The 11,909-nt window shown below is 40.0% G+C and overlaps 1 protein-coding gene across 1 annotated transcript in view; it reads left to right on the forward strand.

The window, feature by feature from the left end:
• ATP6V0E1 (ATPase, H+ transporting, lysosomal 9kDa, V0 subunit e1) overlaps positions 1–11,909 on the forward strand; it is a 67,607-nt gene that overhangs the window by 35,599 nt on the left and 20,099 nt on the right. The window contains exon 3 of the mRNA XM_006884355.1: positions 10,928–11,055. Coding sequence (XP_006884417.1) covers positions 10,928–11,021 — 94 coding nt within the window. The 3' untranslated portion in view covers positions 11,022–11,055. The remainder of the gene's footprint in view (positions 1–10,927; positions 11,056–11,909) is intronic.

Raw genomic sequence — 11,909 nt, forward strand, 5'->3', positions numbered from 1 at the left:
ATCTCTCTTAGAGCTAGGGATTTTAAACATTTCTTCATGTGCTTGTTGGCCATCTGAATGTCTTCTTTGGTGAAGTACAACAGCTTTTAACCCTGCTCTATCCTGAGTCAACCTTTTCTCTGACACACCTTCATCACTTCAGTCATTGAGTCAATTCATTTCATTGAGGGTCTTGCACTGACACTCGACCTTCCCAAGCATGATGCCCCTCTCCAAGGACTGGTCTCTCTTTGCAACATGCCCAAAATATGTCAGATGGAGCTTCAGAATCTTTGCCTCCAAGGAGCAACCCGGTTTCACCTCTCCATGATGAATCTGTTTGTTCTCCTTGTATATTCAGTACTCTTCTCCAGCACCACAGCTCAAAGGCATCAATTCTTCTATCCTCCCTAGTCATTGTCTAGCTTTCTGATACATAGCATGTAATTATGAAGACTGTGGGCTGGATCAGGCTCACCTTAGTCTATAGACTGACATAGTTGTTCTTCAGTATTCTGGAGATGTCCCTGACAGCAGACTTTCCCAATGCAGTTTGTCTTTTGATTTTTAGTATCCTCCTGTGTGAGTGACTGCCGGAGGGTCAACTGCGAGTTGGGTCCAACTTGATGGTACACAACAGGAAGCAGGATTGACCATCTACTTCTTAAATAACAGCCCTCTGAAACCCATGAATGGGAGAGGAACACTGATAGTTATAGTATTAGTAGTAGAACACAAATTAGAAGTCAGTCAAAATGAGGAAAAATAATTGGAACATGGAATGTATGTCGCTAGAAATTGTGAAAAATGAAATGGAACACATGAACATCAGTGTACTACTAGGCATTAGTGAGATAAGATGGACTAGTTTTGGCCATTTTGAATCAGATAATCACATGGTATGATAAACAGAATGAAAAACAGGAGAATATATTCATAGTAAAAAAAAAAGTCAATTTCAGTTTCTATCCTGAAATACAATGTTGTTAGTAACAGGATATTATCCATACAAGGAAGATCTATTGATACAACTAGTATTCAAATACTTGCTCCTACATCTAGAGCCAAAGAGGAAGAAATTGAAAAATTTCACAGAATCTTGCGGTCTAAAATTGACTGAATATGAAGTCAAGATGCATTAATGATAATTGGTAACAGGAATGCAAAAGTTGGAAACAATGAAGGAATAGTAGTTGGAAAGTATGAACTAAGTGACAGAAATGAGGCTGGAAATAGAATGATTGAAATTTGAAAAACAAACGGCAACTTTACTCACAGATTTCATTTGTTGGGCTGCTTAAGAGTTAGATTGACTACATCTGTGGAAGGAATCTTTGGAGAAGCTCATGTCAGCAGTCAAACTAGGCCGGGGTGGACTCAGGAACAGACTCGTGCAGAATCATCATTATGGGTCACACTTAACTCGATGGCACCTCGCAACAACAACATATGTAATCGGAGTCTATTTTCTGAGTATATGACATATATATAAGACTGTTTTTCCTTTCCTCCCAATCACATTTCTTCAGATTACATTATTTCTTTTCTTTCTTCATTTTAATTCACTGTTTCCTTTACTATCACCAATCTTCCTAATTTATCTTCTGAGATTTCCTGTATATTCATTTGTTTGGACTGTTTTAAAATCTTATGTCCTGGTAGTGTAATGGTTTGAGTGTTGGACTTCGGACTGAAAGGTTGGTTGGTGGTTCAAATGTTCCAAGCTTTCCTTGGGGAAAGATGATGCTGTGTACTCCCAGTAAGATTTTCTCTTAGTAAGCTGGTGTAGTCACCATGAATTGGACTAGACTTGACAGCAGTGGGCTCGGTTTGGTTGGGTTTGTTCAGCAAGCTTATCATTAAACTGTTTACAAATGCTATCTTTTTAGAATTCCCAGTATCTTTTTTTTTTTTTTAAAGAAATATTTTGGGGAAGCTAGCACTTTTTTTAAAAATTTTTTTTTAAATTTTATTATTTTTGTGTGCACAAGCTTATCATTAAACTGTTTACAAATGCTATCTTTTTAGAATTCCCAGTATCTTTTTTTTTTTTAAAGAAATATTTTGGGGAAGCTAGCACTTTTTAAAAAAATTTTTTTTTAAATTTTATTATTTTTGTGTGCGTGTACTGTCAAATTAGATCTGATTGGTACAGGAGGAAATTGCCCCTCCTTCCCCGGCAGAGCATCTGGTGGATTCGAACCGTGCACCTCTGGGATTGTAGTTGCAGCTTCTTGCCACTAGGCCACCAGAGCTACCCTAGAATTCCCAGTATCTTAAAATCAGTTATTGTTGATTTCTATTTTCTTTGCTGTTGATCACATTTTTTCTTTTATTCTTTGCATGTATCTTTTTTCCAGAATTGAATCCTAGATACTATAGATGGTATAGACTCCCTATTCTATTTTGTTCCTCCGAAAAGGGCCAAGTTTTGTTCTCATGAACAAAGTTACTAAACTTTGTAGCCCATCAAATGAAGTCTATGAATAAAGTTGCCTTTTGTTTTTCAAAATTCGATCATTCTGTTTCCATCCTCTTTTCTGTCACCTGGCCCATACTTTCCGACTGCTATTCCTTCACTGTTTGCAACTTTTGCATTCCTTTTACCAATTATCATTAATTCCTCTTGACTTCATATTCGATCAATTTCGGACTGCAAGATTTTGTAAAATTGTTAGACTTGTGGAGACTTAGCTGTTGTTTTCTCTTTTCTCCTTGTTATGTACCGTCGTATCAGATCTAACTGGCACAGGAGGAGATTGCCCCCATCTTCTCCAGCAGAGCTTCTGGTGGATTAAAACTGCACGCCTTCAGGATTACAGCGCAACTTCTTGCCACTAGGCCACAAGAGCTCCCTAGCTTAGTATTATATTTTGTTGGGATAGATTTATTTCACTTTTACCCTTAGATTGGTATGAGTTCTTTGCTAAGATATGGTCTTTCTAGTGTTTCATTTGAAAGTCTGAGCCTTTTAACAAAAACTATAATGTTAAATTCTGAATTAACTTTCCTCTGAGAGATACGCATCATCTGAAGCCTCTTCTTAATCTTTTCCAATGTTCCCCATTAGGATCCTTGAGTTTATAGGGCACCCTTCTCACTTCCTCCCTGTGATTTCATTTCCATTAATCCTTCTATCATACCCCTTCCTGTCTTTCGACTGTATGTATGTGATTGTCATTCTAAAGAGTGAGATGCTTCCCTAGTGATATTGTTAGCCTAATAGGTCTGTTTGTCTGTTGTTTGGCTGGAACTTGAGTCACGTTGATTACTTTTGTTCACACTGGTAAGGTTCAGATGTAACTAAGGTACTTAGTCTAGGGGATCCACTGGTTTCTACTAGACCACTAAGCCTAGTATTTGTTATGGTTTTTAGTTCCACATTTCCCTGTTGTCTGTCTAGGATCTTCTACTGTGATTCCTTTTAGATTAGAGAAATTTCAAATTTATAGCTGGCAAAACGACAGCATATTTTTATGGTAGTAAAAGGTCTATAGTAGAAATAGTTCCCTTGAATTTAATGGAAAACAATTTGTGCTCTCCTATCTGGAGCTTGGGGTCTTCTTTCAAGCTCACATGCCTGTGGCAGAATTCGGTTCCTTGTGATTGTAGGACTGAGATCCCCATTCCTTGCTGGCTGCCCATTGAGAGCTGCTCTAAGCCCCTAGTGGCTCCCCAGATTCCTAGCCGTGTGATGACTTCTGACTCCCATCTTCAAAGCTAGCAATGAAAAGCCTCATAGAAACCATTCTGTAAGTGAAACAGCAGTGGTTTAACATGCACTTTCTTATATTTTATAAAAAAAAGTATCTTTAAAAGATAAAGAAAAGTTGTATGGTACCCTGAATATTGTCTGACTCACTTGCTTTGAGCACATTATTGGAGGAGGTGGAGTGGGGATCAGTTTCCTGAGGAGAACATCATGTTTGGAGAAGTAGAGGACAAGGATAGCATGTGAGACTCTGTAACATGAATTGGACATAGCCACAACAATGACCTTGAACATGCTGGCAGTGGTGAAGATGATGTAGGACTGGGCAGTATTTAATTCTACTGTACATGAGGTCATTGTAATTTGGAGCTAGTTCATTGGAGCTAAGAAAGCAGCATGTGGTATCCCAAGGCTGATGGAGAGTCCCCAAGGAAAGGAACTCTGGCAGCATAGACTACAGAGAGTTATGTTGCTAACCCAGAGGCCATGCCTCTCTGTTAGTTCAAATCCACCAGTGGCTCCAAGGGAGAAAGGTGGTCATTCTCCTCCCATGTGATTGATTTATAGCCTCAGAAACCCAATGGTGGGTCAACTATGAGTTGATTCTAACTTGATGGCAGTAAGTTAGTTAAGGTGATAGAGAATCCCCAAGGAAGGAAAAGTTTAGGTGGGGTTCAAACCTCACTGGAGATGTGATTAGCCCCCTTGGATAGCAAGGCTCGCTCTTTTTGGCAGGGCCGTAGTTTGTCTGGAGTTGTTGTAAAAGCACTAGGTCTCCCTGTGAGATACAGATAGAGGAGTAGTGATCAGTGGTGAGGTCCTGTGGTGAGAGTCCTGGTGCAGGGGGAGCAGGAGGCCTTGGAGCACCCAGGGTATGCGTGATATCTGCTTCCAGCATCATTGGGGCTGTGGCAGGGTGATTGCAGGCAAGGTGCAAGAATTCTGGGTACAAGGCTGGGTGGGCTCCATGAAATATGTTCACACCCTACTCCTTAGTCACCAGCCCATGGGCACTCCCTATTGAGAAAGCATATCATTATGCTTGCTTTAAAGGAGAAATAGTTCAAGGAATTCTGATCAGAGAGTATGTTTTGAAGCATGCATTTGGAGCTGAGAGAAAATAAATTCCTAACTGACACATAGAGTTAAAATATTTTTCCTCAGAAGAGTTTGCCTGATTAAGTCAGGTCCTCTTAGGATGATTACCCTTACTTAAAGTCGTGTGACAGTCTCATCATGCAATGACTATCCCATCAGGTTCACAGTCTCATGGTTTACACAGGATATGTACACTGGGGGATGGGAGTCTTGAGGAGACCTCTTAGAATTCTGCCTACTGCAGTAGGAGAGAGTGGGTGGGAGTGGGGGAAATGACTCAGTGCTACATGAAAAACTCCTTTATAAAGTAAATAGATTGTATTCCATTCTGTGGCTTGAATACATATATTTTTTAGCTGTCTCACTTTCATAGAAAGAAAAGGAATAGCTAATATTTACCGAACCTCTGTCAGTAACTGCACCAAACACTTTCCATATGTTACTTAATTCTTAATACCTTGAGGCTCAGCATTTAAGGCCACTTGTCTGGAGTCATTTTGCTAGTATCTGACTTGTCTAGAGTTAAAATCCAACCCAGATTTTCTAGGAGTATTTGATAAGGTTTCCGCCCTTGGAAGTTGTGCCACTGGATTGGGATGTGAGACTTTTCACAGAGGTCATCTCAGCGGAGACAGGACAGATCACTCTCCTGCAGTTCTGCTGTTGCTAAGGAACCTGCTGGTAGCGATTGCTCCTAATATGACCTTAGCTGGAGGGATGATGACTCAGAAGAGAAGACTTCCCCATTCCAACCTGGAAACAGAGCATCACCCCCTGGATCTGTGCATCATGTGAAGTAGCCCATGCCTTTGTTCGCTGTTCTCTTATCTGAATGTGGAACAAAAGAACAAAGCAAGATTTGAAAGAGCTGGGTATATATAGTCTTTTCTGTAGGGAGGGCATATTTTACGCTTGAAGAATTCTAATAACCAAGAGCTGAATTCATGGTAGATGGTGGGGAAGAGTCTGTAGCATAAAAACACTGATGCAGAGCTCTCCCAGAGCACATTCCCTGCTGCCCTTGATTTATCTCCCCCAGGTTAGTGGCTCCTTGAATGTAGGCCCTCTCACCAGCTCTTCCTTGCACCCTAGAGCCTGACAAGGAGTATGGCACTGCTAAGTGACTGTGGCATAACCAGGGACCTCCGAAGGTCTTGATTGTTTCATCCTTCATACCCCACCCTACCCCACACCCACCCCTGAGCCCCTCCCCTCCGTGATGGGACTTGAGTGTCTGAGCCCCTTTCCTGCACTAGCTTTGATGTAGTGTGGTGTACTAATCTCCCTATAGGTAGCTCTGGTGGCCTAGTGGCAAGAAGCTGTGCTGTAACCCCAAAGGCATGTGACTCAAGACCACCAGATACTCTGCAGGAGAAAGATGGGCAGTCTCCCGTGTGGTTAACTGCCTCTGAAAACCCGCTGGAGTATCAGCTGTGCATCAATTCTGACTCTGTGGTACACAACCACAGTGTCCCTATAGTGGTATAATATTTAAGTATACAACTACTAACTGAAAGGCAGGCATTTGCAACATACTAGCCGTACTTCTGGAGAAAAGACCTAGCAATCTTCTCCCATAAATTAGTCTTGTTAATGGCATCGAGTTGGAACTGACTCATAGCTCACCCTCTGCTCATTTTCAGAGGCTGTAAATTGCACAGGAGATTGCCTTTCTTTCTCTTGCAGAGCAGCTGGTAAATTCTAACTGCATACCTTTGTGCTGGCACCGCAGTTCCTTACCACTAAGCCACCAGAGCTCCTTCCATAAAGATTAGAGCTTTGGAAACCATGTGTGGTAGTTCATGGTTTGGAATTGACTGGATGGTGTGGAACAGCAACAGCAAAGCTTCCAAGTCTTTGATTTCTTTAAAATAAGAAGCATGGCCTATTCTAGCCTTTTTAGTTCTCTGAAAGGTGTCACAGCACCATAGCTGTAGTTTGAATAATATCAGATGTTTTGTTATTAGGCTAGAGTTCAGGTTATGGAGACATGTGGAACTGTTTGGGCAAATAATAAAGGGTACATTTAGTTCCCTTTTCTTGGACACATGAAGTAATAGATTCATTGGAATATGATACCTTCCTCCACCCACTTCCATCAATTCAGAGTGAATTTTTTTTCTCCTTCCAATTCTCCATCGTGTTTATCAACTTTAAAGGGAAATTTTAAGTCAAACTGTAGTCAGAAGAGCAAGCAAAGAACTGAGGTGGTTAGAGGAAAATTCCTTTGTGAAATTGAAAATTGGTATACCTGGAGTTTTTTTCAATGAATTTTCTTTACCTGTAGTTTATTGTGGTTTCCTTGAGTTTTTAGTCTTCTTTGATTTGAAACATTAAAAATAGCATATACAATTACATTCTGAAAAGTTTCTTGATACTGACCTGAGCAAGTAAAGTGGTCTTGCTTCTTCTGGATATTTTCGTTATCTGAGTTCCCAAAGACTTGTGACTTAAATGTATAAACAGTAATCAGCTAGTGAGTCGTCTGTTTGCTTAACCTCAAAACAATTTCGTTTTAGCTGAATGAAAGCCTCTTGAAATGTTCTCATATTTCATTAGGTAACTTTCTGTGGTGTGAATACTATTTCTAGATTAATTTCTAGTGTAAGATTTACTGGCATTTAATTAGTATTGAGACCATAGATAAATAATTTTGCCTCTTTATACCTCAGTTTCCCTAACTGCATCTTGGGAGACCAAAATAAAATACTATCTGAAGTGAAATGAACATGAGTATTTTTTACAAGCCTTTGGATGATTGTAATTGCAGCCGAGGCTGAGAGCAACAGCTATAAAATACGATGTGAAGGCTGGGAGATGGAGTTTATCTGGATACGTATTTTTGGGAAGAAAGGAGACATGATAATTTAGGTGCTAACATCTTTTAAATTTAGTATTTCTAAGCACTGGGTGGTTGTCTCTGGGCCTCATGAAAATACGGACGACTGTTGTTGCAGTCAGCTTGCATTGCCTACTGGGGTTGGGGAAATCCTGGGTTTGTGTGGAATTTTCCATGACTCTTAGCTCTGCACCATTTGTGTTCACTGCAGTCACAGAGCGTTTCAATTTATCTGCCTGAGCTAGACTCTCTCTCTCTCTCTCTCTCTCTCTCTCTCTCTCTCTCTCTCTGTTTCTCTCTATATATATATATATATATATATATATATATACACATATATATATATACTCAGCTAGATAATTGGATCTTAGCTACAAATCTTAGTTTGTATGTGTGTTTAATATTCTAGTTCTGTGGACAAATCAGAGAATCTTATCTGAATTCTTGTTTATAAAATGAGTCAGCTTGAGGTATCTATTTTGGCCTGATTTCCTCAGGTGTCATGTTTCCTGTCACAGTACCACTTGTGGTTTGGGGGGGTGGGGTGGGGGAGAGAGTGAGTGAGTGAGAGTGTGTGTGTGTGTGTGTGTGTGTGTTTCTGAAGGGATAGAATTGGCATGTGCTTTTTTTTTTACGGCACAAGTTTTCTGGTGTGGGGTTGGCTGCTTCTCCAGGAATTTTGTTCACTGGTGATCAGAATCAATTGTTTGATCTTTCAGTTGGAAAAGTTACTACTGTAAAAATGATAGCAAATGATAGCAAATGGAAGAAAAGTGATCCAATCAACTAGTTACTTGATTTGGTTTCGACAGTTTTCTTTATTTTTTTTTGTAGGGAAATTTAAAGTCCTGTAATTTTAAGAAAGCACTTTTATCAATATACCTCCTTTTCCTTAGAGAGCAATTCCCTATATATTCAATGCAGAAAAGATGTCAGTATTTAATTATTTTACTGAGACTCATTCTCCCTGATCAGTAAGTAGACATTTGCCTTATGTATTCCCTCTCTCTTCCTTGCAAAACTGAGAGCAGTTAGTTCTAGTCAATTTTGAAGAGTTCTGATCAGCTAATATATATTGAAAGTACTGTTTATTCAGTTTCATTGAGGTTTCTGTACATTGAAACAGAAGATCTTCCTAGTGCATATTCTCTTTGATTAAGGTGTCCGCTCATTGGAGCAGATCATTAGAGAGACATTCTGTAACCAGTCTAAAGTAGTGCCTGCTCTTCCCCATCATCCTCTGCCCTTCCCCTCTGCTTTGTTTCCTTTTATAGCACTTTTCTTTACCCACCAATGTTTTGTCTTGTAATCTGTGTGTGAGCAGTGATGTTTCATCTTCTCCACTGTGTCCTAGGGGTTTGGAATCTAGTAGGTACTGAGTAAATATTTGTTAATTAAAACATGGAAAGTTTAATGGCTGGACAGCTGCATGCTGTCTTTTGTTCTTGGTTTTGGCCTGTTTCAGTGATTCTCAGATTTCAGTGGGCATAAGAACTGCAGTAAACCAAAACCCATTGCCATCAAGTTGATTGCACTCATATTGACCCTAAAAGAATTGAGTAGAACTGCCCCATAGCGTATCCAAGGGTGCATCTTTAGCACTACAGACTGCCACAACTTCCTCTGGAGGAGTGGTTAGTAGGCAAACTTCTAACCATTTGCTTAACAACTTAATGCTTAATTATTTGGAACTTCGTGAGCGTGTACAAAAATTTGAGATTCCTAGGTGGTACAGATGGTATGTACTCAGCAGCTAAGTTAAATGCTGGAAGTTTTCACTTACCCTGAAATACCACTGAAGAAAGAAATGTCTTTGTTAAGACCACAGCCAACTGTGGAGCAGTTCTTCTCCGTAACACAGTGTATCACCATGAGTTGGAATCAACACAGTTGACAGTAAAAATATACAAAAATTTGAAAGCTAATTTTGCCTGTGTGGAATTTTAAATTTCTAAGCATAGGAGATAAAGCATAACTGCACTCGCTCTATAATTAGTCCATAATAGGATTAGTTACTTGGGTTCCAAAGTAGGCAGAAGACATTAAATAAATATCTTGTTTCAGCTCCACTAGTGTTCAGAAGATGTTACATGTTTCAGTGGTGATGGTGGTTGGAGAAAGGGCTTCTGATTTTATAGTCTAATGGGAAGATAATGGACTAAAAATTAACTTTCGTTATGTTGATAAATATTGCCGAAGATCAAGGAATGCAGCCTTCAATCTGGATTGCATCTCGTTGTCAAGAAAACAAAGATTCTTCCCATTTGGGCTGGTAGGCAACATCATGATGGATGGAGAAAGAGATTGAAACTGTTAGCAACTTCACCTATTACCAGCAGTCAGAAAATAAAGAGGTGTATTGCGTTGGGAAAGTTTGCAGTTAGGGACCTCTCCAAATTATTGAAGAGTAATGATGTCAGTTTGGAGACTAAATCGTGTCTGACTCAGGCCATAGTCTTTTCGATCACTTGCTGTGCATCTGAGAGCTGGACAGTGAATATGGATGACAGAAGAATTGATGCCTTAGAGCAGTGGTGTTGGAGAAGAGCACTGAACATTACATGGACGGCCAGGAGACATAACGGCCAGGAGTTATGTCTTAGAGATGGTGCAGCTTGAGTGCTCTTTGGAGGCAAGAATGGTGAGGCTTCACCTCACATACTTGCTAGGAGGGGCTATTCCTTGTAGAAGGACATGATGCTGGGAAGGGTAGAGGATCAGCAAAGGAGAGGAAGACCCTCGACCAGGTCGATTGATGCAGTGACTGCTGCAGTCGGCTGTTGTGTGTCAGGAAGGATAGAACAGGGTTCAGATCTGTTGTTCCTAAGTTCGCTGTAAGTTGTACTCACCTCAACAGCACCTAACAACATATTCGTAAAATTGGGTTGTGGGCCTCAGCATTTGGAGAATGGTTTATAGACGTATTTCTTGAGCTTGAAAATTAAAATGGTGATGAGTTGAGATTATGTAAAAATATATTGAGATAAAGGCATCATATAAATTCAGAATATCTTCACTGCTTGGAAAGGAGATTAAGGTGAAAAAATATCACTTTGTTTTGATATTTGTGAATAACCCTGTAAATGAAGATGGGGAATGTTCTATAGAATGAATCCTTATAAGACATTCTCCATTGGCATTGTATGTTTGATAACGTTTGAGCATATTAAAGGGGTTTGATGTGACCAGAATAAATTTGACTTTATTTTGCCGAAGTACATTTTTCATCCTAATTGCAAATGATCAAGTTCTAGCTTGATTTCAACACTTAATGTTATTTTTCTCCCCCATTCTTTTAGTTGGCTGATTGCAATTCTGGCCCAGCTCAACCCTCTCTTTGGACCACAGTTGAAAAATGACACCATCTGGTATCTCAAGTATCACTGGCCTTGAAGAAGACGTTGTGCTTCGCAGTGCTGTCATTGAGGTAAATGCAAGTCTTGACCTTTCAGTTTTTTCAGTTAGCTAGAATTTGCCTTGACTTTGACTTAGAATTCTACAACCATTTTAACAAATGCTACTGAAAGCAGGTATGATGAACAGCAGACATAAATGAGGAATTTAGGCCAAGGGTTACCCATGAGATTCTCTTCAGCATTTCTGTTACACAAAATCAAGTTTGTGTGAAGTCTTTCAGACACAGATCAGAAAAATGACTGTTTATACTTGTCATTCTGAGTTCTGGGAGCTCTAAATGGCTGGTAGATTGAAAATTAAGAATATTTTTAAATACTTTGGCTAGAAAAAGGGAGACAGATGCTTTCTGAAAATTGGTCTTAAAAGTTGCAGTTTTCGTTTGCCTCCGAGGATCTTCAGATTGTGGTGTAGTGGAAGGATTTTTTCATTGGCTTAGAACCAGAAAAACCTGCCTTTTCATTTGATCCCCTGATTCTGTAATGCCACTAAAATGGAAGTTAGTGATGAATGCGTGATTCAATTCAGCAGTTTTGGTGCAGGTACTCCTTGGAGAGTGCTGGATACTGTGATTGCCTCCCGTCAGGGGTGCACAATGTCTGCCTGGCTGTTCTAGTGATGCTGCAGTGGTCAGTGTGTTCTGGTGTTGACAGCTTTGTCTCCAATTATAAATTCTTTCCACCTCTCATCCTGTGAGTTTTACCCACTGATAATCATAGCCTCAATCAGTCACTTCAGTGTTGTTGTTGTTATGTGCCGTCGAGTCGCCTGTGACTCATAGCGACCCTACGTACAACAGCCCTAAACTCCGTTCTGTCCTGTGCCAATCGCACTGTCTCTGACACTCCCATCCCAATTATCCCAGTC

This window comes from Elephantulus edwardii, unplaced genomic scaffold (genome assembly GCF_000299155.1).
Source record: "Elephantulus edwardii isolate Elephantulus edwardi_28Jun2011 unplaced genomic scaffold, EleEdw1.0 scaffold00033, whole genome shotgun sequence".
Classification (NCBI taxonomy): domain Eukaryota; kingdom Metazoa; phylum Chordata; class Mammalia; order Macroscelidea; family Macroscelididae; genus Elephantulus; species Elephantulus edwardii.